The 27984-nt window shown below is 48.6% G+C and overlaps 1 protein-coding gene across 2 annotated transcripts in view; it reads left to right on the top strand.

Moving 5' to 3' along the window:
* Positions 1 to 27800, top strand: part of NECTIN2 (nectin cell adhesion molecule 2) — a 69210-nt gene extending 41410 nt beyond the window's left edge. The window contains exons 5-9 of one of the 2 annotated variants that reach the window (XM_034438032.3): positions 1464 to 1612; positions 22501 to 22645; positions 23434 to 23497; positions 24519 to 24629; positions 25572 to 27800. In XM_034438032.3, coding sequence (XP_034293923.2) covers positions 1464 to 1612; positions 22501 to 22645; positions 23434 to 23497; positions 24519 to 24629; positions 25572 to 25775 — 673 coding nt within the window. In that variant the 3' untranslated portion in view covers positions 25776 to 27800. Of the gene's footprint in view, positions 1 to 1463; positions 1613 to 2285; positions 3789 to 22500; positions 22646 to 23433; positions 23498 to 24518; positions 24630 to 25571 lie in introns of those variants that run through there. The other variant, XM_034438033.3, reaches the window with a different exon arrangement.
* The last annotated feature ends 184 nt before the right edge of the window (positions 27801 to 27984 follow it).

Genomic DNA, 27984 nt, shown 5'->3' with positions numbered 1-27984 from the left:
TTATTTTCGGAGAAACAGGGTAATAGACTTCAACTCCCAGAATCCCTGAGCCAGCATGGAAGTCGGTCCTGGGAGTTGGCTGAGGAATTCTGGGAGTTGAAGTCCACAGGTGGTAAAGGGGCCAGAGTTGCCCACCGCTGGATCAGAGCAATTGTTTTTCCTACCGTTTTTAATTCGGCATCCCATGTTTTGGGACGATCCTAGGCACCTCCAAACCGATCCCAACATGCCAATTGTTTATGTCTTTATTTCTGGTTTTTGCATTGAAAATACAGGTAGTTCGAATGTATTTTTCGAATGAAAATACATGCGTCCGAAGTTACAATGTCGCTGAAAAAAGTGGTTTCACAACCAGTCCTCACACTTACAATCGACACAGCCTCCCCCCCCCAGGTCACATCAGAATTCGGGTGCTTGGCAACTGGCGTGTATTTACGACAGTTGCAAGCAACTTGAGGTCATGTGATCCCCAATTTCTACCTTCCGAGCTGGCTTCTGACAAGCGAAATCAGTGGGGGAAGCGGGATTCATTTAATGAACCCCGTGGGATTCACTTAACGACTGCCAATGTTTCGTTTAACAACCATGGTAAAATAGGTCATAAAATCAGGTGTGACTCATCTGCAGTGATAACTTTGGTCTCGGGTACGATTGTAAGTCGAGAATTACCTGTACAGAAGCCTGCCCCCCCCCGAGAGTTTACTTTGAACCAGAAGGGAATGTCCCTCCTTATCCATGCATCCACCCACCCACCCACCCATCTATCTATCTGTCTGTCTTATTATATCTTATCTATCTCTGTTCATCCATCCATCCATCCAACATCCATCCATTCCTGTATATCAGGGATGTCAAGTTCGATTTCATTAAGGGTCGCATCAGGGTTGTGTTTGACCTAGGGGGGCCGGGGGGCGTGGCCAGCTTGACATCACTCATGTCAGGGACGCCTGTGACCCAAGTTCTCTGCCAGCAACAATGGGCTCCCGAGCTCCCGTTTTCGGCTGCAACAGGCTCCTGCAGCCCTCTGCCAGCAAAAGCAGAGCTTCCCCCAAGCTCCGTTTTTGCTGGAAGAGGGCTGCAGGAGCCCCACGTAGCCGAAAACGGAGCTCGGGAGGGCCACACAGAGCCCTCCAGAGCTCCGTTTTCACTAGCAGAGGCACCATGGGCCGGACTTTCACTGTTTCCAGGGCAGCCCCATGGGCCAGATCTAAGCACCCCGTGGTCCAGTTTAAGCACCCTGTGAGCCCGCTCTGGCCCATGGATCTTGAGTTTGACAAACCTGCTCTATATACTATATCTGTTTGTCTGTCTATCTGCTGGCCTGCCTATCATACATCCATCATCTATCTATCTATCTATCTATCATCTGTCTGCGTGTCTACCTACCTACCTATCTACCTACCTTATCTGTCTGATTCCCGGATTTTTTTTTATAGCTTAACCGTCCTTGCTTGATTTCCCAGGTCCAATGGCCCACTTCCAAAGTCGGTAGAGGTTCAAGGTCAGCGCCTCTTCGTCAAAAAAGTGGATTACTCTGTGAATACCACCTTCATCTGCCAAGCCACCAATCGCGTGGGACAGGTTTCGACGCAGCAAATCATCCTCGTCCGGGGTAAGAACTGTGGGCTTTTGCAACCTACTCAATGTGTTGTGGGGCTAATGGTGTATGTGTGGGACGAAGATGAATTAAGGTTTTCGGTGCCGCTTTGCTGCTCGGGGTGGGAGGGCAGACATGTTAAGCCGATCCAGTTTGGTGCGCGAGTCCAGAGTCTCATCATATGCACGGTGGAATAATCGATGTCTTTTTTTTTTTTAACTTAATCTGGGGGGACCGAATATTTGAATTCTTCCTCTTCTGTCACAAATTCAGCGCGTGGTGCTTTGCGAAAAAGGATGTCGGGAAGCACTGTGAGGTTTAATTAGTCCAAGGCATGGCGGTTAAAAAGGCCTGAGCTCAGATAGGCCTGGAGCCAGAGATGCATTGTGGGTGCAGAACAGCTTATGGGGAGAAGGATATCTGGGGCGCCTCACATATGGGACAAATGGTGCTTTTCTGAACCCTCTGATACCCTAGTTTCTCTTTGGACGTTCGGGGCCTCTTGGCCCCCTGCAAGAGATGGTGATAATTGATGATGATGGTGGTGGATGGCAGGGTCCCAGAGGACCCCCCCCCCCGGTCTTCTCTTTCCTGGATCCAGTTGAGGCTCTGCCCCTTCCCCAGTGCTGGTATTACTAACAACTGGCATTTCTCGGAGTGACTTCCCCGTCTTCCTTTCTTTACTCAGACCAGCCGGTGAAGAGTCAGAGCCGCAACGTTGGAGCCCTGGCCGGGGGTATCGTGGGGGGGATCCTGGCCCTGGCAGTTCTGGGAATCATAGTCTTCTTCATCCTGCGCCGCCGGCACCCCCGAGCTTCCAAAGGCTCCTTTGACCCCAAGACTCGAGCCTTTGGCAACGGCACCGCTCAGCCCCAGACTCACGACTTCACCGAACTCGACCGGCCGCTGAAACCCGCCACGGGGCGAAAACCGGAGGAGGATGAGGATGAGGACGATTACAGAGAGGAGGAGCGCGAAGAACGGCGGCACCCTCCCTACGGCTATGCCCCGCGGCACCGGGAAGATGAGGAGGAACGATTCGACCAACTGGGCCCGATCCTGCGGTTCAGCCCCGACCCACACGGCTACGACTACGACGACATGGAATCGCAGCACGACGGCTCCATCATCTCCAAAACGGCTGTCTACGTGTGAGCTCGGTCTGGACAGCCGTTCTGGGGACAGCGAGAGAACTGTGCTCCCTCCCAAAGACTCTCTGAAGGATTTTAAATGTCTTATTTTAAAACTTACGGACTCCGCCGACAGTAGCCCTGCTTAAGGAACGAGAGGCAGCTGTCAGGGCAGGTGGGCATCGGAGGAAGAACCAACGGGGTTTGTCCCTGGGAAAAGGGAAAAACTAAGGAGAAAACTATCAAGGCCTTCGAAACTGCCCCGTCTGGAGAAATCTTTTCGGTACCACTGCCTTAGAAGGATTTTAAAATCTTTTGTCTTTTTAATGTTGGAGGAGATGCGAACTGGATGGTAATACCTGGTACTGCGAGCAGTGCAGGAAAGGAATGAAACGGGACTCCCGGTGAGGGATGGAGACTTTGATACCCTCTCTGACGGGACTCCACTGAGATTGGTGCTCTCGACTTTGATTTGCAAGAGACTCGGCTGCTTTCAAAGGCCGGGCTTCCCTCGGCCGTCCCTTTGCTCCAGGAATCTGGGACTTCAAATGTCCTGTTGTTGTGGTGTCTTCTAGCATCTTTGGAGGGTTGGGAGAAATGACGGGGCCCGGCGGCGAGCCCCCCCTTCCCCCCCCCCGAGGTCTCTTTTAAAAAAAACTCTTGGGTTAAGGAATTATCCGGGAATTTGCTTGAGGTTGTCCGTCTTGTGGATTCCGTGGTTTGGTTGTGTGTACCACGTCCTCTTTCCGTCTCTTGGAACGATCTCGGGTGGAAGGCTGAAAGGAATGGCTCTCCCGTAATGGGGACCGAGCCATTTCTTGGGTCATCCATGTTCACACGCTACCTTTGTGCTCCACTTTATATATCCTCTCTCCGTTGTCTGTAAATACCCAAGCTTTAAAACAAAAAGAAAAAAAAAAAAACCACAACAGCAAAAGCACAAAGAGATATTTTCATACTAGGTTTGGCTGTGCCTTCCCTTGCCCTCCCCACGCCCCCCACCATCTCAACATCAATTCTGCCTTTGCTTGTGTGTAATTAAATGCTGTCTCAAAAACCTACCTCTTATCTTTCTCGCTCTCTCCTTCGATTTGGCCAGCAAGGCTTGGATAGGTGCCTGGAATGGTGTAAAAATAAATATCAGCATTGCTGGAGGTGAAATTGAAATGGTTCTTAATAGAGTGACAAGGAGGCTCTTGTCTCGACCTTATTATGTTTGGCGGATGAACTTGGATTTCGAAAGCGGCGGTGCAGGATCGTTTGCAAACAAGGTGACCTGGGAGGTCAGCTGGAGAAATGGCAATTGTCTGGGTAAGAGAAGGGTGGGGGAACTGTGGCCCTGTTAGGACTTGTGGACTTCGACTCCCAGAATTCCTGAGCCAGCCGTGGCTGGCTGGCTGGCTGGCTCAGGAATTCTGGGAGTCGAAGTCCACAAGTCCTGAAGGGACCACAGTTCCCATCTCTGGTGTAAGAGAAAATGACATTTTGGTGACAGGAAAACATCTAATCAGGGGTGGGCTTCAAAAATTTTAACAAGGGGTTCTCTGCCTGGTTGCTGGCTGGGTGTGGCCATGGTGGGTGTGGCCTAGTCGGCCTCCTGCACCACAGTGAGTGGGGGTGTTTTTGCCCTCTCCGGGCTTCAGAGGTTTTTCCCGAGCCTCCGGGAGGGCGAAAACGGCCTCCCCAGGCTCCAGAGGCCCTTCCCATTTCCGGCCTTCCCAAACTTCCGGTAGGCCCATTTTCACCCACCCCGAGCCTCCACGCTCGCCCTGAACGTACCTGCATCCAAAACGGGCCGCATGAGGGGTGGGGAAGGGTGGATGAGGCCAACCAGGAGTGGGATTTGGGGGTTCTCCAAACTGCACAGAATCTTAGCTAGAGGTTCTCCCGAACCCTTGCGAACCCCCAGCAGCCCACCCCCGCATCTAATGTCTCTTCAGGTTTAGGTATGGTATACAATACAGGTAGTTCTCCACTTGCAATTGTTCATTTAGTGTCCGAAGTTAGAACAGCACTGAAAAACGTGACCTACGGCCAGTTTTCACATTTACGACGGTTGCAGCTGCATCTCCCTGTGGTCACACGATCCAAATTCAGGCGCTTGGCAACCGACTCGTATTTATGACAGTTGCAGTGTCCCGGAGTCCTTGCGATTCCCGTTTGTGAACCCTTCCGACAAGCACAATCAATGGGGAAGCCAGATTCACTGAGCAACCGTGCTACTAACTTAACAACGCTGCTACTCACCGTTGTAACTTAGAACGGCCACTAAACAAACTTGTAATTGTAAGTCGAGGTCTACCTGTATCAACATCTTCTTTTAATGACCCGATAATCCCTTGAGGAGTGGAGTCTGGGCAACTGAACGAAGCCGAGTATTTACTGGCCGGATGCCCTTCCTGTCGCCAATGCGGAGTTTTGTTCGGCAGATATAATCTCATTGTGCCCAGAGAGAGATATAAAGATTCAAAAGTGCAGGTCCTTTTTTGGGGGGGGGGAATGGGGGGCAAACGGACACTAAGGCTGCCATCCGAAAGGCCGATCGATAACAGTAGAAAAACCCAACTTTGATTTAACACACATTTACATTTCATTCAACCACCGTACAGAACTGACAGGGAGTCTCATTACTTCACCACCTGGGCCTGCTCACGCTCCCAAATGGTTTTGGATGCAGCTCTCTCTCTCTCAACCTCTCCAAGGTTGCCAACAGATTTTGTAATTCTTAATGTGATATGAATAGACGTTTTCTGCATGTATTTAATAATGTCCTCCAGGCATCTGGGAGCCCTGGCGGTCCAGTTGATGCAGCCCTCAGTCTGACATTAAGATGCCCGAATGCTATTTCTTTCTGCAGGAAAGTAAGCCGAGCAGTTTCTCTCCACCATCACCCCACCACGATGCGAAACAAAAAAAAAAATCCAGATGAATACAGGGACTCCTCGATTTACGATCACAATTGAGCCCCCCTACATTTATGGCGTTAAGGGAGACGTTTGTTGTGAAGGGAGTTTTGCCCCATGTTGCGACTTTTTTTTTTTTATTTGATTTATATGCCACCCTTCTCCGGAGACTCAGGGCGGCTTACAATGCGCTAAGCAATAGCCTTCATCCTTTTGTATATTTATACAAAGTCAGCTTATTGCCCCCACAAACTGGGTCCTCAATTTACCTACCTTAGAAAGGATGGAAGGCTGAGTCAACCTTGAGCCTGGGGAGATTCGAACTTGCAGTAATTGCAGGCAGCTGAATGTTAATAACAGGCTATTAGTCTGCTGCGCCACCAGACTTTTCTCGCCCACGTTGGTTAAGCGAATCGCCGCCGTTCTTAAATGAGTCACGTAGTCGTTAAGTGGATCCGGCTTCCCCGTTGACGTTGCTTGTCAGAAGGTCGCCAAAAGGGGAAGTCTCAGGACTCTGGGATGCTGCAACCGGTCATAAATGTGAATCGGTTGTTAAGCATCTGAATGCAAATTGTGTGATCTTGGGGGGATGCAACAATAGTCATAAGTGTGAAAAGTGGCCATAAGTCAACTTTTCTCAGCGCCGTTGGAACTTCGAACGGTCATTAAATGAACTGTTGTAGGTCGAGGACTAACTGTATGTATCTAGTCCTCAATTTATGACAATTGGGATCCGAATTAAATGTTGCTAAACAAGACAGTTGTTAAGTGAGTCAAAGTCAATTTTACGACTGTAAAATAGGGTGTGACTCATTTAACAACCCCGTTGCTTAGCAGTGAAAGATCTCCACTCCATTGTGGTCGTTAATGGGGTAATGGGGTGAGCTTCTGCCAACCTAGCAGTTCGAAAGCAGGTAAAAAATGCAAGCAGAAAAATAGGGACCACCTTTGGTGGGAAGGGAACAGCGCTCCATGCGCCTTTGGCGTTGAGTCATGCCGACCACATGACCCCGGAGACGTCTTCGGACAGCGCTGGCTCTTCGGCTTTGAAACGGAGATGAGCACCGCCCCCTAGAGTCGGGAACGACTAGCACATACGTGCAAGGGGAACCTTTACCTTTATTTTAATTCTGGAACAGGCCGGTCTGTTCTTCCAATTAAAACTCGCTGGCAGATCTTTTTCTAAATTTAAAAAAAGAACTTGGAAAGGTATAAATCGCAACTTGGCTTCCTTGGCTGCCGAAGCCATAGTTACCTTCCCCCGCCCCCGTTCCTATATTTCTGGGCCTTGAACAAACCCCTCTTCAAACATTACATGACAGCAACATCTAAGCAACCTTCAGAACACCTTCTGTTGGCGAGAGCAGATGCCCGTGGCTTGCAAACCGTCGGAGCTGTCGACTCCCAACATGTCTCCATGACCACCTGTCTCGCCTCGGAAAGGAGCTCACGTTTCTTCAAAGCAGCCAGCCGAATGCTCTTGTCTTATCGGCAGGTGGGGGACCGAGAGGCTGTTTTGAAGAGACACGAAGCCGTTAGGGGTGGGGGGTGGCACCTCTTTTGTGCTTAGCGACCGTCATAATTAGGAAGCCTCCTTTTCAGGTTTTTTTGGTTTTTTGGTTTTTCTGCAAGGGGGATCTTAACAGGCGGCAGGGGGACAAGTGGGGCTGGAAAAACCTGTAGGGCTCCAGATGTTTCCACCCAGCATCTCCCACTGTTAGGAGTGAAGGCTGATGTTTGGAGTTAACAGCTGAGGAATAGCTGGAGTCACCCAGTTTTCTTGCGTGATGCAATGAGGGAAGAGAGAGGTACAGGATCAGGGAAAATTCAGAGGGTGGGTAGATGGATGGATGGATGGATGGATGAATGGATGGATCGGTAGATGGATGGGTGGGTGGGTGGGTGGGTGGATGGGTAGATAAATGATGGATGGATGGATGGGTAGATGAATGGATGGATGGGTAGATAAATGGATGGATGGGTAGATGAATGGGTGGATGGATGGGTGGGTGGGTGGATGGATAGATGGATAGGTAGATGGATGGATGGATGGATAGATGGGTAGATGAATGGATAGATGGATGGGTAGATAAATGATGGATGGATGGATGGGTAGATGGATGGATGGATGGATGAATGGGTGGGTGGGTGGGTGGATGGATGAATGCGTGGGTGGGTGGGTGGATGGATGAATGCGTGGGTGGGTGGGTGGATGGATGGAGGGATGGATGGGTAGATGGATGGGTGGATGGATGGATGAATGGGTAGATGGATGGATGGATGGATGGATGGATGGAGGGATGGATGGGTAGATGGATGGGCGGATGGATGAATGGGTGGGTGGGTGGGTGGGTGGATGGATGGGTGGATAGATGATGGATGGATGGATGGATAGATGGATGGATGGGTAGATGAATGGATGGATGGATGAAAGGGTGGGTGGATGGGAAGATGGATGGGTAGATAGATGATGGATGGGTGGGTGGGTGGATAGGTAGATGAATGAATGGATGGGTAGATGGATGGGTAGATAAATGATGGATGGATGGGTAGATGAATGGATGGATGGGTAGGTGGATGGATGGGTGGATGGATGAATGGGTGGGTGGGTGGATGGATGGGTGGATAAATGATGGATGGATGGATGGATAGATGGATAGGTAGATGAATGGATGGATGGATGGATAGATGGATGGGTAGATGAAGGGGTGGATGGATGAAAGGGTGGATGGATGGGTAGATGGATGGGTAGATAGATGATGGATGGGTGGGTGGGTGGGTGGGTGAATGAATGAATGAGTAGATGGATGGGTGGACGGACGGACGGACGGATGAGTGGGTTGGCTCAAAATGAAATCCCCGAACAGTCCAACAGGGTAGAAAATGGACAGCACAGATAATTCATTTAGTGACTTAGGGGATGTTACAAAGGTTGCAACTGTAAAAAAAAAAAAATGGCCGTAAGTCACTTTTTTCAGCGCCGTTATAACTTGGAACGGTCCCTAAGTGAAGTGTTGTAAGTCGAGGACTCTCTGTACTTAACCACTGTTCGTTCCCTAGCTCTCTCCACGCCTTCCTGGCCTGGCGAACCGTTCTGGCTTCCACTTCGCAGCATGGCCTCCCCCGGGATTGAAGGAAAACCGCCTCTTTTATTGACTTCCCTATTGGTTTCTTTCTCGAGTTTTTATCAGTCACCCCAGTCGGAATTTGGGTGGTGGGATGAAAGCTTTAGATCAGTGTTTCTCAACCTTGGCCGCTGGACGATGGGTGGACTTCAGCTCCCAGAATTCCCCAGCCAGCAGAGCTGGCTGGGGAATTCTGGGAGTTGAAGTCCACCCATCGTCCAGCGGCCAAGGTTGAGAAACACTGCTTTAGATGGAAGCGGAAGAAATCCTCCCCGCGCAAGTTTTTGATGGCTTGCAATTTTTTGGGGGGTGCGGGAAAAAAAACCTTCTTTGCAGATTCCCGGTGGATTATTTTACATCTGATCTCGATCCAGTTATCTTAAATACCCATTGTAAGCAATTGCCACCAGGAAAAAGCTCTGGGAAATTCAGCATAATTGCTGGCCAGCGAAAAGCATCCCTGTTATGAAGGATTTGGCCGGAGGTCTTGGCTAATGTGCTATGTATGTGGTCCAGTTCCTCCTTCTCGCCCAGCTGTTGGTATCTCTTTCCACATCAGGACCGTGTGTGTGTGTGTGTGTGTGTGTCCCGCTAAACCCTTGTTGTGAATCGTGAATCCTTCCACAGATTTCCGGATGTGTTGTTAAAACCGATGATTTTCCTCCTTCGGCCCATCCGGGCTGTGGTCTGGGAAGACACGCTTCCCAGCTGTTGCTGCTTAAAAGGCCATTAAAATGGCTTTACAGTCCTAAATTTTGGAGAGGGGTTGTAATAAGGTCAGGGCCAGTGCTGGAAGGGAGTGGGGTTTGCGAAGAGGAGGAGGAGGAGGACTGCAGAGTCCTTGGTGCTCTCTGAGCTTGGTTGTTTTCTTGCAGACTTTCATTATCCAAGTAGGTAACACCATCAGTTCTAGAAGGGAGTGGGGTTTGCAGAGAAGAGGAGAAGTCCGTCAAGTCACTCGCTGTGATTTATAAAACCTGGTGCATGGTTTAGTACATGCAAACCCGAACCACTAAATAAACTTGATCGACCAACGATAATTTAGTGTGAAGCATAAACCCAGTCCATTTAAAAAAAAAAAAATCTCTCCAATCTTCACAAGCAAATTTTGAGTTGGTTCATGTCTCGGGAGGAAAAGTTGAAATCTTAGGGATGTGCCCTTTCACCAACAACAGCAGCATTTACTCACCAGAAACTAAAATTAAGCCCCATGCATGGCTGGCTCAACATGCAAACACCATAGATGAGTAATAAACACTCGCAGTGGCGTTTCATTGGGTATCATGTGGTCCACTTACAAGAAACCAGGCCTCTTCTTTCAAAGCGTGGCACAGTTCACGGAATATTAATAGCCAAATCAGGAGGGCGTTTCTAATTAGCCCTGTGTCATTGCAAAGCTGGCAACAGGTTGATTTTGGATATTTTCCAAACACAGCCCCTTCTAGGAATCTGACTTGGAAAAAAAACCCTACCAATGTTTACGTGGATTTCTGATACGGGCAGACGAAAGCTGTGGTGACAATTTTGCAGTGGCTGAGTCTGCTCTTAATATGAGTCACTCCTGTAAGTGTGCAGTCATCCACTGTAGAAGGAATCAAGATTTTCGAAGACAGTTTCCCAATTTCTTTTGCACCGTTTCCAATTCTTAGCGTTGACGCCCATATGGCAGTCGAGAAAAATGTGCTGAAAAGAATTGAAGCTTGTTGCCAAGGCTCTCGCGTTTTCTGGACGGGGAAGTGAAATTGCAGGCTTCCCAACGTCTCCAAAATATTTATCTGTTGGATTTTCACCTCCCACGTCCTGTTGGTTGCCATCCAATAGTTGCCTTAAAGAGATGTATTTATATAATGTACATCAACACAGTGTAGTTTGCAACTCTGGACAAAGTGCACAACTTTGGCACTTTGTGCTCTGTCGATTTAAGAGTTGGTGAACTCAACTAAGAATGGCTTAAACCAGTGTTTTTCAACCTTGGTAAGTTTAGGAATGGGGGGGAGGGAGGGACTTCAACTCCCAGAATTCCACAGCCATCATGGCTGGCTGGGGAATTCTGGGAATTGTAGTCCACCTGCCTCAAACTCACCCAGTATTGAGAACGCCGGTTTAAAGCAAATCATAGCTGTGTGGTGAACGAAAACGTACGAAGAGTAGCCTAAACATTATGCTAAGGAATTGTCTATCATAAACTTCTCCCAGCAGAATTAAAGAGAAATTTCCTGACATTTAGAACAGTTAATCAAGTAGAATGCCTTTTCTTCAGAAGTTGTGGGTTCTCTATCACTGGAGGTTTTGAAGAAAAGATTGGACAACCGTTTGCCTGAAATGATATAGAGCCGTGATGGCGGACCGATGGCACGTGGGCCAGAGGTGGCACGCAGAAGCCTCTCTGTGGGCACGTGCGCTGCCGCCAGCTGCTCTTCTGGTTTCCAGTGTGCACAGGTGCACTGGCAAGTTGGTCTTCACGAGTGCCGGAGCGTCAGAAAACGGGCCAGAAAATACCCAAAAAACAGCCCCTTTTTCGGGCTGTTTTTGGCCCCAAAACCGACCTGAAAATGGCCTGAAAACAGCCCCAAAAAACAGCCTGAAAACGGCCCGAAAAACCGCCAAAAACCAGACTGTTTTTGAGGCCATTTTCAGGCTGTTTTTTGGCCTCTTTTTTTTGGCTGTTTTTGGCCCAAAAAAGCAGCCCTGAAAACAGCCCAAAAAATGGGCCGCAAAACGGTTCAAAAATAGCCTTGAAAACAGCCCCAAAACAGCCTGAAAATGGCCTGAAAACAGCCCCCAAAACAGCCTGAAAACAGCCTGAAAACAGCCCCCAAAAACAGCCTGAAAACGGCCCAAAAAACGGCCAAAAACCAGACTGTTTTTCAGGCCATTTTCAGGCTGTTTTTTGGCCTTTTTTTGGGCTGTTTTTGGCCTAAAAAAGAAGCCCTGAAAACAGCCCGAAAAATGGGCCGGAAAACGGTTCAAAAATGGCCTTGAAAACAACCCGAAAAACAGACCTGAAAATGGCCCAGAAAACGGCCAAAAAAAATGACCCTGAAAATGGCCAAAAACCCAGCCCAAAAACAGGCTGTGCGCGTTAGCCAGCTGGTCTTCAGGTTTCCGGCACTCCAGCATGCACACATACACACACACGCATGCATGCATGCATGTGCATTCTGGTTTGGGGACGCGGTGCCGAAAAGGTTTGCCATCACTGGTATAGAATTTCCTGCTCGAGCAGAGGGTTGGACTAGAAGACCTCCGAGGTCCCTTCCAACTCCGTTGTTCAGAAAAAATTCTACAAAGCACGCCATTTTCCTTCGCTTCAACCCCGGTGAATGTTTCGGTCGAGATTTGGAAAGGCAAAAAAAAAAAAAAAGATAGCACAAAGTTAATTTTTAATCGCGTTCTTTGCAAAAACTGAAGTCTACTGTTGACGCCGGATTTCGGAAAGGTGGATTGCAAAGGTGAAATTACTGGGATTTTTTTTTTCTTAAATCAGGATTTTAAATCATAATCATAATCATAATCATAATCCTGGCCCTGAACATTTTGGAGACAGACGGAGCTGAACTGGTGAGAAGAAGGAAGCCATGTTGGAGAATCTTAATTTGTACGCTGGGTTTGTTTTTTTTTTCCCCTCTGAAGGGTGACGAGTAGGCCAAGCAGAATATTTTTCCGCTCTTGCCTAGTGACAGCCAACTTATTTTTGTCCCCGTCGCTGTTTCCAAAGAGCTCAGATAAAGATCTCCCGATCCTATTATGAGTTGAGTGCTGCTTTCTGATTATTTTCCACCAAGCCGCATTCAGGTTAAAAGGGATTCTCTCGGCGGCATGGCAAAACACAAAAAAAAAGGAATAGACTATACATCCTCTTTTCTTTCCTTTTTTTTTTTCCTTCCCCCCCTCTCTGCCTGTGGCTTAGCTATTTAAGGGGGATAATACGGCTCTTCGAGAAAATTCTGCACCCAGTAACAATCCTTCCCTCTCCTCATCCCCTCCTCAACCCCGACCCCCCCCCAAAAAAGCCACATTAAACAATGCACAATCTATCTATATTTCTCGTATCGTCTCTGCAGGGGAGGATCATTTGCCTCTGCGACGGCCACAAAATATAAAATAAAATAAAAAAATCCTGAGATTGCAGGTGGAGGGGGGAAGGACTTGTTGCTTTCGATTCAGGCTTATGAGTTCTCGGGTTCGTTGGCCGCATGAGCTCATTTTTCCCTCCCAGAGGCCGAAAGTAGAGCCTGTTGTTTTTTTTTCTTTTTTATCCTCTTTTTGTCTAGTTTCGTGTAAACACGGGCAAAGACATTCCCGAGGGAGGGGCAGAAACTCTGGAAGGAAATGCAGCAAGAATCCAGCTTTATCTGGCGTGCCCGTAGGAGGGTTGGCACTGCCGGGAGATCCTCGTCCGGGTTTCTCTCGCGGGGCTGGCATGAAACGAAATTCAGAATTGAGGGGAGGGGGTGAGGGTTAAATGAAGAACGAGGTGTACCACCGGCCAGTGCATCTTCCCCTTCCTTCAACCTGGTCCCTTCCCGAAATTTTAGGCTGTCTCTCCCATCAGCCTCCCAAATAAATATAGAAATTGAAACAAATAAATAGCAGGGAGGTGGTATGATGGTCTGGGAGGAAGAGAGACAGTTTGTCCAGTGGTTAAGGCACAAGGCTAGAAACTGGGAGACTGGGAGTTCTAGTCCCACCAGGCAGGGAAGCCAGCTGGCTGACTTTGGGGCCAATCACTAGGAGACTGTGAGTTCTAGTTCTGCCTTAGCTATGAAAGCCAGCTGGGTGACCTTGGCCAATCACTAGGAGACTGTGAGTTCTAGTTCTGCCTTAGCTATGAAAGCCAGCTGGGTGACTTTGGGCCAATCACCAGGACATTGGGAGTTCTAGTTCTGCCTTAGCTATGAAAGCCAGCTGGGTGACTTTGGGCCAATCACAAGGAGACTGTGAGTTCTAGTTCTGCCTTAGCTATGAAAGCCAGCTGGGTGACTTTGGGCCAATCACCAGTACATTGGGAGTTCTAGTTCTGCCTTAGCTATGAAAGCCAGTTGGGTGACCTTGGGCCAATCACTAGGAGACACTGAGTTCTAGTTCTGCCTTAGCTATGAAAGCCAGCTGGGTGACCTTGGGCCAATCACTAGGAGACTGTAAGTTCTAGTTCTGCCTTAGCTATCAAAGCCAGTTGGGTAACTTTGGGCCAATCACTAGGAGATTGTGAGTTCTAGTTCTGCCTTAGCTATCAAAGCCAGCTGGGTGACTTTGGGCCAATCACCAGGACATTGGGAGTTCTAGTTCTGCCTTAGCTATGAAAGCCAGCTGGGTGACTTTGGGCCAATCACAAGGAGACTGTGAGTTCTAGTTCTGCCTTAGCTATGAAAGCCAGCTGGGTGACTTTGGGCCAATCACCAGTACATTGGGAGTTCTAGTTCTGCCTTAGCTATGAAAGCCAGTTGGGTGACCTTGGGCCAATCACTAGGAGACACTGAGTTCTAGTTCTGCCTTAGCTATGAAAGCCAGCTGGGTGACCTTGGGCCAATCACTAGGAGACTGTAAGTTCTAGTTCTGCCTTAGCTATCAAAGCCAGTTGGGTAACTTTGGGCCAATCACTAGGAGATTGTGAGTTCTAGTTCTGCCTTAGGCACGAAAGCCACCTGGGTGACTGGGCCAATCACTAAGAGCTCTAGTTCCTCCTTAGCCAGCTGGGTGACCTTGAGCCAGTCCATCTCTCTCTCTCTCATATCCCCACCCACCTCACAGGGTTGTTGTTGCAGACAAAATAGGAGGAGGAAGGCGTGCTGGGTATATTTACTTTGAGTTGCTTATAAAAAAAATAACCAAGCAGGATGCAAATTACACATAAAAAAGAAAAGAATTTGGCAGGTGCCACGTTGGGAGCCCTGCCAGACATCGGGGCGGGCAAGCAGCAAAAAAACAGAAAATAAAATAAAGCATGCAGTTTGCAACTGGAGCCAAGATTTGGTTCTCTCCCCCCCCCCGTCCCCTCCCTCCTTCCCATTAGTGCCCAGTTTGGGGCGTGGGTGGGCATTGGCATAACTTTTCCAGCACACGCATGTTGTCACGCCTGGAGAATTTGAGCTTGCTCCCTCCCGGAAATGAACTTCGGACTTTCTCGTTTTTCTTTCTTTTCTTCTACCTTTCTCCGAAACTCTTTCTCTTCCCAGAATGGCCAGGATTTATGGCCAGGTTTCGCTCCCGTTCGTTTCCCCCTTCCTTCCTTCCCTCCTTCCCTCCCTGCCCCACCTGTCTGACTCACCTATCTCTTGGCTTCTCCCCGTGCCCCACCTGGCTCTCTGGCCCCTGAGTCCCTCCTGACTCTACTTCCCCAAAACGTGTTTCCTAGGAACCACCTGACAGGAGTGGATTATCCGGGCAGATAAAGTGGATTAATCGCTCCGGTCTGTCCTGTTTGACAACAATGGCGGTTTTTTTCCTCCTGCAGCCAAAGGCTTCCTTTCGATCCCAGCTCACCCAACGGCTCCTCTGGGCAAGGAACCGGTTTGCCAGGGCCTCGGCCTGCACCGCAGGGAGGCACGTCGGAGGACCTGTGAACCCCTACAGAGGGGGGCAAAGCTTGGCGATGAGAGAAGCCCCCCCCCAAATGTATACTCGATTTACGTCCACATTTGAGTCCAAAACATCCATGGCTAATTAAGGCGGTTGTTAAAGTGAGTTTTTCCGCCCATTTTATGACCTTTCCTTCCCGCCGTTGTTAAGCGAATCGCTTAGTCACACGGTCGTTAAGCGACTCTGGCTTTCCCGTTGACTTTGCTCGTCAGAAGGTCGCAGAAGAGGATCGCATAACCCCCGGGATGCTGAGACTGTCATAAATATGTGGTTGCCCAGCATCCGGATTTTAATCACGTGACCACGGGGGCTGCTGCTATGGGTTGTAAGTGTGAAACATGGAGAAAAGTCCTTTTTTTTTTTTCCCCCAGCGGTGCTTTCTGAGCTGGGTTGTTTTCTTGCAGACGTTTCGTTACCCAGCTAGGTACTATCATCAGTGCCAGTGGGTTTGAAATTTAATTTTTTTTTTACTACCGGTTCTGTGGGTGTGGCTTGGTGGGCGTGGCTTGGTGGGCGTGGCAGGGGAAGGATACTGCAAAATCCCCATTCCCACCCCACTCCTGGAGGAAGGATATTGCAAAATCCCCATTCCCACCCCACTCCTTGGGAAGGATACTGCAAAATCCACATTCCCTCCCCACTCCTGGGGGAAGGATACTCAAAATCCACATTCCCACCCCACTCCTGGGAGAAGGATATTGCAAAATCCCCATTCCCACCCCACCCCTTGGGAAGGATATTGCAAAAACCCCATTCCCACTCCACTCCTTGGGAAGGATACTGCAAAATCCCCATTCCCTCCCCACTCCTGGGGGAAGGATACTGCAAAATCCCCATTCCCTCCCCACTCCAGGGAAAGGATACTGCAAAATCCCCATTTCCTCCCCACTCTGGGGCCAGCCAGAGCTGGTATTTGCCGGTTCTCTGAACTACTCAAAATTTCCACTACCGGTTCTCTAGAACCTGTTAGAACCTGCTGGATTTCACCCCTGCTTTGCTCTCTGTTTATATACAAGATTACAGCAAAATCTCAATTCAGATTCACGACCGATTCGTTGTGACTTGGAATAGTCTCTTAAAACAAACAGTCGTTCCGGAATTTGAAAGCCACTTCTCTTCCAATGGCCGGGGTCGAGAAACACCCAAATTAGGAAAGGCAACTACAGGTTTTCCTTGACTGACATCAGTTCGTTTAGTGACCGTTCCAAGTTACAACGGCACTGAAAAAAACGTGACTGGTGACCGTTTTTCATAGTTCTTTGCAGCCCTCCCCTATGATCATGTGTGATCAAAAATTCAGACGCTGGGCCGCGGGTTCATCGTTATGACCTTTGCTGTATCCCGGAGATCATGCGATCCCCTTTCTGTGACCTTCTGACATCTGGAAACCAGATTCACTCAACAACCGGGTTACTAACTTATCAACTGCAGTGATTCACTTAAGAAAGCCGGCGAGAAAAGTCGTAAAATGGGGGGGGGGTTAGAACTCAACGACAGAAATTTTGGGCTCCGTTGTGGTCGTAAGTCGAGGACTACCTGTAATCATGCGAAGAGGAAGAAGAAGAAGAGACATGCCAGGCAGATGTTTCCTCCTGCCACTGACCAGCTCATCATCCCTCCTTCCCCCAGGTGGGTCCAGGAAGCTAAAATCCATCATTCCTCGGATTGACCTTGCTTCCTCTTGCAGGCCGAGAGCAGATCAGACTCTTGACGCATGATCTCGTGTCCTTCCCAGATGGCCTTTGAGCTGGTTGAGTCACCTGCACCAGCCTTGCCCTTTCAGCCCTCCTCCCTTCTCTCCTTCCCTCCTTCTCTTCCTTTCCTCTGCCCAGCTGGATGGAAGCTATGCTGGGCAGATGCTGAAAGGTGAAAGTCGACGATGAGGACAGAAAACAAGGAAGGGTGGGAAATGACATCACCGCCAATGCAGGTGTGCGCGCACCTCTCCTTTCGGGACCAGTTTGCTGGGGAGGACAAACTGGGAGAAACCGGAACACTGAATCCAGTTTTGGTCGCCACGATGTTAAAAAAAAAAAAAAAAAAAGGATGTTGAGATTCTGGAAAGAGTGCAGAGAAGAGCAACAAAGAGGATGAAGGGACTGGAGGCTAAAACATATGAAGAACGGTTGCAGGAACCGGGTACGTCTAGTTTCTCAGGAGCCTGAGTGGCGTAGGAGGCTAATGCCTCCTACTAAGGCAGCATTTAACATCCAGCTGCCTGCAATGACTGCGAGTTCGATTCTCACCAGGCTCAAGGTCGACTCAGCCTTCCATCCTTTCTAAGGTGGGTAAAATGAGGACCCGGTTTGTGGGGGCAATAAGCTGACTTTGTATAAAAAATATACAAAAGTATGAAGGCTATTGCTTAACGCATTGTAAGCCGCCCTGAGTCTCCGGAGAAGGGCGGCATATAAAAATAAATAAATAAATAAATAAATAAATAAATAAATAAATAAATAAATAAATAAATAAATAGTTCAGAGGTCTGCAACCTTAAATACTCGAATAGCCATTTGGACCCGTTTCCCACAGAAAAGAAAACACCGGGAGCCACAAAACCTGGGTGGGCGTGGCCAACTCAATGTCACTCACTTCCACCAGTCACATGACTCCCCCTAGCCACGCCTACCCAGCCGGTCATTAGGGCAGAGAACCAGTTGTTAAAAAACACCGGGAACCACAAAATCCTTTTGACATCTCTCTCTCCCCCTCTCTCTGTATCTCCCTGTCTCTGCCCTGGCCGCTTCTCCATCCCCCAGCGTTACACAGGATAGGTGAGGAGTGACTGGGAGGGGAGGGCAAGGGGCGGGGCCAGCCAGTGGTGGGATCACCTGACAGCAGAGGGCCCAAAGAGCCGCATGCGGCTCCAGAGCCACAGGTTGCTGATCCCTGGTCTCGTTTAATGAAAAGGAGGACTAGGGGAGACATGATAGCAGCCTTCCAATATCTCAGGGGCTGCCCCAAAGAAGAGGGAGTCAAGCTATTCTCCAAAGCACCCGAAGGCAGGACAAGAAGCAACGAATGGAAACTAAACCAGGAGAGAAGCAATCTAGAACTAAGGAGGAATTTCATGACAGTGAGAACAATTAACCAGTGGAACTGCTTGCCACCAGAAGTTGTGAATGCTCCAACACTGGAAGTTTTGAAGAAGAGACTGGACAAATGTGAGCGTCCGTGCCCTCCGCACATGCACCTGGCCTCAAAAACATGCCTAAATTGGACGATTTCCGCTACCAGTTTGAGCGAACCGGTCCGAACCAGCTAATACCACCTCTGCTGTACACAGACTGGGGTTTTAACCAGCCCAGATAAGATGTGCTGTATGAAGACATCCTAGATGGAGCCAGGGGTGGGTCAGAGAAGCCCCTCACACCTGTAGGGCGATTCCCCTGATCTTGCAGGTTCGTAGCCCAGATGTGCCAGCCTGTCCAATTTTCTTCATTTCTTGACTTAGGGGAGGAAAAAAAAAAAGAAAAATAGGCGACTCCTTCCTCTACCAAGGGAAGCAATTATTTCTCCACCTGTCTTCCGCCGTTCCATGTTTCCCTTTTCTCTTCTTTCTTCGGTATCCCTAACCGGCTCAGCTTCTTGGCATTCGAGCTGGCGTCAAAAAGAATTCCACCGGAAACCTTCCTCTCGAATCTAAAAATAAGAATTCGGAGCTGCCTGCGAGAGAGGCCGTTTGCTCCCAGCGCCTCCATGCATAATGTATGGGGCTGTGTGTAATTATGGCTTTTTCCCCAGGAGGACTGCGGGGTGTGTGTGGTGCGGGGTGGAATCTGTTGCTGGGATGAACATGCCAAGCTGGCAAGCGGTCGGATGGCGCAGGAAAGGTTGCCTTTCAGTTTCCAGGTGTGCCAGGTGGCAGTTTCTGAAAGTCTTCGCGTGCAAAGGGGAAATTCGGATGGATCTCGGGACGCTTGTCTTTGCTCTTCGTTGGTTTTCTGGGGCTTGGATGAGTGACAGGAAATGGGATGTGAAATAATAGTCTTCGGTTACTTAAGAGCTTAAGAGTTGTTTCGCAGGTATCTGTTCCTGCACCTGGTTGGGTGGTTAAGGCATCAGGTTGAAAGCGGGAGAGGGGGAGTTCTGGTACTGCGTTAGACATAAAAGCTGGCTGGGTAATTTGGGGCCAATCACCAGGAGACTGGGAGTTCTAGCCCTGCCTTAGCCATGAAAGCCAGCTAGGTGATCTTGAGCCAATTATCAGGAGACTGGGAGTTCTAGTCCCACTTAGGCATGAAAGCCATTGGGTGACTTTGGGCCAATCACCAGGAGACGGTGAGTTCTAGTTCCTCTTTAGGCATGAAAATCAGCTGGGTGATCTTGGCCCAATCACCAGGAGACGGTGAGTTCTAGTTCCGCCCTTGGCACAAAAGATGACTTGGCGACTTTGGGCCAGGAATCAGAGAGTTCTAGTTCCGCCTCATGCAGAAAAGCCGGCTGGGTGACTTTGGGCCAATCACTAGGAGACTGGGAGTTCTAGTCCCGCATGAAAGCCATTTGGGTAACTTTGGGCCAATCACCAGGAGACGGTGAGCTCTAGTCCCTCTTTAGGCATGAAAACCAGCTGGGTGATCTTGGGACAATTACCAGGAGACGGTGAATTCTAGTTCCGCCCTTGGCACGAAAGATGGCTTGGCGACTTGAAACCCTATTTTCTGATAGCTGGGAACTGATCTATGCTTTCGGCGTATGCCTCCCCTGCTGACGTATATCGTAAGGACTAGAAACTTGATTTCAATAAAGGAAAAATGCAAGCTTTATGTTTTGAGGTTTTTATTGCATGATGTCAACCTCTGTGTCCAGCACCAATGCTGGCTCGCGCGTGGTACAGTTGCCTAGAAACTAGGAAACTTGATTCCCTCTGAATTCCCAAAGCGCCTTGCCTGTCGTATTCTAGAACGGTATCTGTATTCACTTAGGGAATTCCCATTCTCACCAGACAGCCACCCAACGCCCAGCAGCTGAAGTTGTAAAAGGATGCAGGCAGCCAATAAAAACCATATCTCCATGCTGTGCCCACTCTCTCGCCTTCCCTGTTTGCAAAGTGGTGAATAATAGACGATTTGATATATATTCAAGGCAGGTTCAACCAGAACTCTGCTGGGAACTAAGCTGAAAGGTTGCCATGCAGAGCTGGAGCGCCATCTAGTGGCAGGAAGTGCAAAAGGCGAGCCAGAACAGGCTTTCTCAACCTTGGCCCCTTTAAGATGGGTGGACTTCAACTCCCAGAATTCCCCAGCCAGCATTTTTTTTTCTCAACCTTGGCCCCTTTAAGATGGGTGGACTTCAACTCCCAGAATTCCCCAGCCAGCATTTTTTTTCTCAACCTTGGCCCCTTTAAGATGGGTGGACTTCAACTCCCAGAATTCCCCAGGCAGCTTTTTTTTCCTCAACCTTGGCCCCTTTAAGATAGGTGAACTTCAACTCCCAGAATTCCCCAGCCAGCATTTTTTTTCTCAACCTTGGCCTCTTTAAGATGGGTGGACTTCAACTCCCAGAATTCCCCAGCCAGCATTTTTTTCCCTCAATCTTGGCCCCTTTAAGATGGGTGGACCTCAACTCCCAGAATTCCCCAGCCAGCATTTTTTTTTTTCTCAACCTTGGCCCCTTTAAGATGGGTGGACTTCAACTCCCAGAATTCCCCAGCAGCATTTTTTTCCCTCAACCTTGGCCCCTTTAAGATGTGTGGACTTCAACTCCCAGAATTCCCCAGCCAGCTTTTTTTTCCTCTACCTTGCAACCAGCATAGCTCACTGGGGAATTCTGGGAGTTGAAGTCCACCCATCTTAAAGTAGCCAAGGTTGAAAAACACTTGTTTAAATTATATCTTCACTTGAGGTTTTTAAGAAGGGATTAGACAGCCATTTGTCTGAAATGGTATACGGCAGAGGTCTTCAAACTTGGCAGCTTTAAGACTTGTGGACTTCAATTCCCAGAATTCCAGCATTGATGGCTGGAGAATTCTGGGAGTTGAAGTCCACAAGTCTTAAAGCTGCCAAGTTTGGGGACCCCTGATATACGGTCTCCTGCTTGAGCAGGGGGTTGGACTAGAAGACCTCCAAGGTCCCTCTGTTATTCTGAGATGCCAAGAGTATCTGAGATCACCCAACATGTTTAGCTATGAATCAAACACGCTTTGTGAGGGCTGAACCCAGCGCCAGTGAAGAAACGGCCGGAAATATTTTGCATGACAGCTCAATACTCGGGGAAGGAAAGAATTAACTAATCAAATTAAGAAAGCCGCCCAATTTAATTGACTCTGGGCGACGCCAGATAAACAATCTCGCAGGCAGGTGTGAACCCTGATAAGTCTAGGATTCTGGGAAACTGAGGCAGACTCGCTTAATGGACAGCAGAGGTGGGACATTGCGAGTCTGTTGGGGGTGGGAAGGAGATATTCTGGTGGGGAGGCCCCAGGACCACGGAGACTGGCTTCCCGGGACCCATTACAGGTAGTCCTCGACTTACAACAGTTCATTTTAGTGACCAAAGTGACAACAGCACTGAGAAAAGTGACTTATGACCAGTTTTCACATTTATGACCGTTGCAGCATCCCCATGGTGACGCGATAAAATGGCAACTGACTCATATTTATGACAGTTTGCAATGTCTCGGGGGTCACATGATCCCCTTTTGCGACCTAAGCCAGATTCACTTAACAACCATCTTACCAGTTTAGCACCTGCAGTGATTCGCCTGACAATTGTGGCAAGAAAGGTCGTAAAACAGAACAAAGCTCACTTAACAACAACTGTCTCGCCTAGCAACATAAATGTTGGGCTCAATTGTGGTCATAAGTCAAGGACTACCTGAAGATGGCATGGTTTCAAGAAAGGGAACTTGGGAGTCAAGGTAATCCTCTAGTTACAACTGTCACAGACCTTGCCCATTGCGGTCATAAAAAAGGATCAGCCGAGGGACTGACTTGGATTTTATGATGTTTGTTCTGGCAGTCATTAAGCGACGGCCATGGCTGTAAAACTGGACGTGACTCACTTAACGACCGCATCGCTTAGCAACAACATGTTCCCAATTGTAGTCGTAAGCCGAGGACTACCTGTAACATGCTATGTATAGGTCCCAGACTCCTTGTTGGGTGAACCTTTGAGCAGAATTGGGTTGTCTTTTACTGAGCTTATGCTTTTATTCCCTTGTCCAGAGAAGCCCAAACTGGTTGGTGCAGGCACCACAGGGGGCATCATCGGAGGCCTGATAGCCACCATCGTGGCCTTGGCGGTGCTGGCCACCGGAATCCTGATCTGTCGGCAGCAGCAAAAGAATCGGATGGATCCTGAGGAGGACGAGTAAGTCAGCCAGTTGGCTTTGGGGAAGCCATGAAGAGGGGGTAGTGGGGGCTGGGGGAGGGGACACCCACCCACCCTGAATTTCCTTGCAGTGGGAACAGGCCCCATTCGGTCAAAGATTGTATTGCTATAAATAGCACCTTTATGAATTGTGGACTTCAACTCCCAGAATTCCTGAGCCAGCATGGCTGACTCAGGAATTCTGGGAGTTGAAGTCCACAGGTCATACAGAGGCCATCACTGCCCACTCACGGTTGGCTCAGGAATTCTGGGAGTTGAAGTCTATAGGTCATACAGAGGGCATCATTGCCCACTCCCAATTGGCTCAGGAATTCTGGGAGTTGAAGTCCACAGGTCATACAGAGGGCATCATTGCCCACTCCCAATTGGCTCAGGAATTCTGGGACTTGAAGTCCATAGGTCATACAGAGGCCATCATTGCCCACTCCAGGTTGGCTCAGGAATTCTGGGAGTTGAAGTCCAAAAGATGTGAAGTTGCCAGTTGCCCACTCCTGGCATAAACCCTGGAGTGGAGCTGCCTAATATGAGTGGGTGGGGCTTTAGCTGTAAATAGGAGGGGTGGGGCCAAAAGGAGGCGGGACAAGTCTTGCATCCTCCCAATCGAAACCCGAAAGGCTCAGATAAGTAGGGGAAGATCTGAGATCCCCCCAATTCTCACATCCCCTGAAAGCAAACACTCCAATCTCAACCTCACTCTATCGGTTGGCACCGTGCCTAAATGCAAAAGAGATTGCTAAACGGGCTCTCGTTTCTTGCTGTCTCTTCAGTTTGGAAGGCCCCCCAGCGTACAAGCCGCCCCCTCCTTGCCAACTGTCGGAAGAAACAGAGCCGGTAAGTATCAACCCTGCTCCCAGCACGGTCTGCAGACATCTGCTTTCGAAATAACGAGAGTTGGAAGGGACCTTGGAGGTCTTCTAGTCCAACCCCCTGCTCAAGGCAGAAATCTCTACACCATTTCAGACAAATGGTTGTCCAATCTCTTCTTAAAAGCCTCCAGTGATGGAGCACCCACAACTTCTGGTGGCAAGCAGTTCCACCGGTTAATTGTCCTCACTGTTAGGAAGTTTCTCCTTAATTCCAGGTTGCCTCTCTCCTAGATTAGGTTCCATCCGTTGCTTCTTGTCTTGCCTTCTGGTGCTTTGGAAAATAGGTTAAGCCCCCTCTTCTATGTGGCAGACCTTCAAATATTGGGACACTGCTATCATGTCACCTCTAGTTCTTCTTTTGGTTAAAGTAGACGTACCCAATTCCTACAAAATTCAGACGCTTGGCCACTGGCTCATCTTTATGACGGTCGCAGTGTACCAGGGAGTGTCACGAAATCCCCCTTTTGCGACCTCCTGACAAGCAAAGTCAATGAGGAAGCCAGATTCACTTCCCAACCACATTACTCAATTAACAACTGCCATGAGTCGCTTAACAACGGTGCCCCCCCCCAAAAAAGCTCATAAAATGGGACAAATGTCTCACTTAACCGCAGAAATTTTGGGCTCGATTGTGGGTTGTTAAGTCAAGGACTACCTGTAGTTTAGTTCAGGGGTCTCCAACCTTGGCAACTTTAAGACTTGTGGATTTCAACTCCCAGAATTCTGGGAGTTGAATTCCACAAGTCTTAAAAGTTGCCGAGGTTGGAGACTCCTGGTTTAGTTTGCACCTCATACAATGAAATTAAATACCATCTCCAGTGTACATTATAAATGTAATCATCATTTTAAAATTCCTCCTTGGAAGTGACTTGATAGGGTGCGAGGCAGGGGCTTCTTCAGCAGCCGTCAGACTCTCCGAGGCAAAGCGGTATCCTGACAGCGTAGGCGCGATCCTGTCTTTTCACCACCTCTCTGGTTTATTCCAGGTTGCTAACGCCGCTGGGGCTGAAAGTCTCCCATTCAAAGCGCCTTACTTTGAATCCAACGCCACGGACAATCTCTTTGGAGGGGTCGGTACCACCGCCACCACGAAAGAGGTGAGGGGGAAGCTGGTGGACAAATCATATCTGAAACGGGTTTTAATGCAGACAGCTGGGTGGGCATTACGCCGAGAATCTTTACATCAAACGCTACATAAACGTAGCCTTCCCAAATTTCATCTTGCGCATCAGGAATCAAATCCTCAAAAGTGTGGGGAGTCAGGGATGCGCAAGTAAGAATTTGGAGACACCTGGCTGTCCTATTTTCCTTATGTAACACAAGTTTCTAGTCCTCATGACAGGGGGAAAGAAGATCTACCTCTGCCAAGTATGTGTAGAGGCTGTAGAAGGATTATTTTGCATTTCTGCAGTTCAGGCCAGGCCACTGTGGGGCTGGGCGGGTTCACACAACGCACTTGGCCGTGGTAAACTGTGATTGAGTACCTTGTAGTTCAGTGTAATGTGCGACACCTCTGCCATTGCCTTAGGAGGTTGTGTGAACCAGGCCAAGTATAGTCGGGTCAGACATAGGCTCTTCTGGGAGTCGTGGGGAAAGTGCTGGCCTAGAAACTAGGTGCCTGTGAGTTCTAGTCCCGCCTTAGGCCTGAAAGCCGGCTGGGTGACTTTGGGCCAATCACTAGGAGACAATGAGTTCTAGTTCTGTCTTACCCCTCAAAGCCAGCTAGGGGACAGTCCCTCTCTCCCTCTCTCTCTCAGTCCAACCCACCTCACAGGGTTGTTGTTGTGGGGGAGGGGAAAGAGGCAGAGGAAGGGGTATTTGGTATTTCCTCCACCTTGACTTACTTATAAAATAAAGGCGGGATAGGAAAAAAATCTAAGAAATAAATAATCGAATGTCAGATTGTGGGAACGTAGCCTCCGAGTGCTCCATCTTCACCGTGCTACAAACAGCAGCACCACTCTGCTGCCCGTCGTTAGTAGGACCGCATTACGGTCCCGGTTAGTGACCGCCTCCCCTCTCCCTCGCCCCTTCTGCAGGAGGTGCCGCGATACCACGAGCTACCAACACTGGAGGAACGAGAGACGGCTGGCGAGGCCGGCCCCAGTCTGGAAGATGAATATTTAGACCAGATTAACCCCATTTACGACGCCCTCTCCTTTGCGGCCACGGAGGAAGACGAGGCTTTGACATCCCTGCCCACCGATAAGGCCTTCGTGATGTCCAGAGCCATGTACGTCTAAATCTACCGGCTAATCTCAACGGCCACAGTCCCCCTCCAAAAAAGGGGATGCTGCTAAAAAAGATATCCTGTGTTGGTCCGGGAGAGAAGCAGTTTCTTTCTCCATCATATCTTCTTAGGTACCCATCTCCTGGACCTTCCAGCTTTCACACATGCCTTAAGTGGGCACGACCGTATCTTGCTCCGAAGGGTTTTCACTACTTTGTGCCTTCCACTTCAATCCAGCCAGGATCAGTATTTCTTCCAGCCTTCTAGTAGCTTGACCAATCTGTGCTTTGGACTTCTTGGGACTTTCAGTTGCGGATCTTTCCTCGAGAGGGCTCCAGGGCAGAGATCTAGTTGATCTTCCAATCCGACCTGTGCTGCTTCTGAACACTACAAGGATGCTGCCATCCGGGGAATGTAGTTGAATACTGGTGAATCTGTTTACAGTGAGGTAGAAGCACTCTCTCTTGATATGTACTGTGAGGCTCTGTACCCTGTAAGTGCCTTGCACCTTCACCTCAGTGGGGGTCTCCCATCTTCCCCAGATTTTATCCCCTACCATGAGGCTCCAGGCAATCTTGTTAAAAGATTCACAGCCTAAACTAATTCTGGACTCCGATGCTCCGAATCGCAGGGTTGAGCAAAGCATCTTTAAAAACTGCCGTGACATCATGGACATCAGGCTTTTTTCACACACACACACACACACACCCAATCTGTGTAAAAGATGGCTCAGTTTAACTAAGAGTTAAGCCCAGTGGTGGGATTCAACCAGTTCGCACCACTTCGGGAGAACCGGTTGTTAACTTTCTGAGCAGTTTGGCAAACTGGTTGTTGGAAGAATTTATTAGGGCAGAGAACCGGTTGTTAAATTACTTGAATCCCACCACTGGTTAAGACTAACTCTTGAACCCTTCAAAAAACATTTTTTTTTAAAAAAAAAAGTCATATGAAGAAAGCTTACACCTGAGCCTTTCCAGCATCAAGCTGACAATGCATGGAGAATTTCCAAAAAAGGGAAACAGATGCATTGAGGGAATTCTGAAATGAATCATGCAGAAATAGTTTTGTAAAACTGCTTATTAATCCTGCCCCTAATTCCACTGCATTGCATGGAGATGTTGTGTTTGGAGTAAGCTAAAAGCACAATTAAACTCGGCTAGGGAAAGGCTTACCCTAAAGATGCAGCTTTGAAAAAATTTCCTTGGAGGCACCAGCATATACACTCCTCAAATGGTTGGGAATTAACCAGATAGCAAGGTTGCCTGCATATTGCAGAAAAGTGGCCAAAAAAAATAATAAAAATCACGGGATTTGTACACTGACACTTGTAAGGCACTGAGTCTGACCTGAATGCTCCCTCACTGCGGTTCCCAATCCAGGGGGAGAGCCTTCCAAATTTCTAAATGGAGAGCTTGCTCCATTTAGTAAAATTGGGTGTGCCAAACTGTTCCTGCCTTTGTACTTTTTTTTAGCATTCTGACACAGGCTCCGGTCGTTACTTGAATTGTGATTTTTTACATCCTCAGATCTTCGGTTCTGCTCCGTTAATACTCTAATCCTTTTGGGCTCCTGACCTGAAAATGTGAAAGGTTTTTTTTTTGTTTGTTTGTTTTTCCCAATCGCTGTTCTCGAGTTGGATGTTTTTAAAACTACATTTTAAATAAATGAATTTTTAAAAATGAGTTGATTTAGCATTCCGAGGCAAAGCCTTCTTACACTCTGCCACTGCTGCTGTTTTTTTTTCTAGAAGCGGGTACCAATTGGCACTGTGGGATTTTTTAAAATTGTGTTTATGATTTTGTTGTCATAGCTGTTGCTCACCTATCCTGCTAACAACACCTGAATCTCAGGGTCAACGGGAGGGAACAATTGTCGCACACAAGCACACTAATGCCTTATTTTTTTTCCCTGCTTTCTTTTACGTGCCTCAATCCGATACCCTTGAGGGGTTGAATTTCAGCAGGGACACAGAGGGAAATTTTTATACTCTGGATGGATGTTTGTTAAAAAAATAAATAAATACAGTTTTCCAAATCTACTGTGGCTGTCACAATGTTTTTTTTTTTTTGATGGGGAAAGGAAGCACAGCTAGTCCTAAAAAAACAGGCTGGCTGAGAGTGATGGGAGTTGTAGTCCTCATGTAGCCGCCCTAAGTCTTCGGAGAGGAGCGGCATATAAATTGAATTAATAAATAAAATGAGGATGGCTTGCCTCCACTAAGG

This window comes from Pantherophis guttatus, chromosome 10 (assembly GCF_059756535.1).
Source record: "Pantherophis guttatus breed Tessera chromosome 10, ASM5975653v1, whole genome shotgun sequence".
Classification (NCBI taxonomy): Eukaryota; Metazoa; Chordata; class Lepidosauria; order Squamata; family Colubridae; genus Pantherophis; species Pantherophis guttatus.
This window is presented reverse-complemented; position numbering and strand designations above follow the sequence as displayed.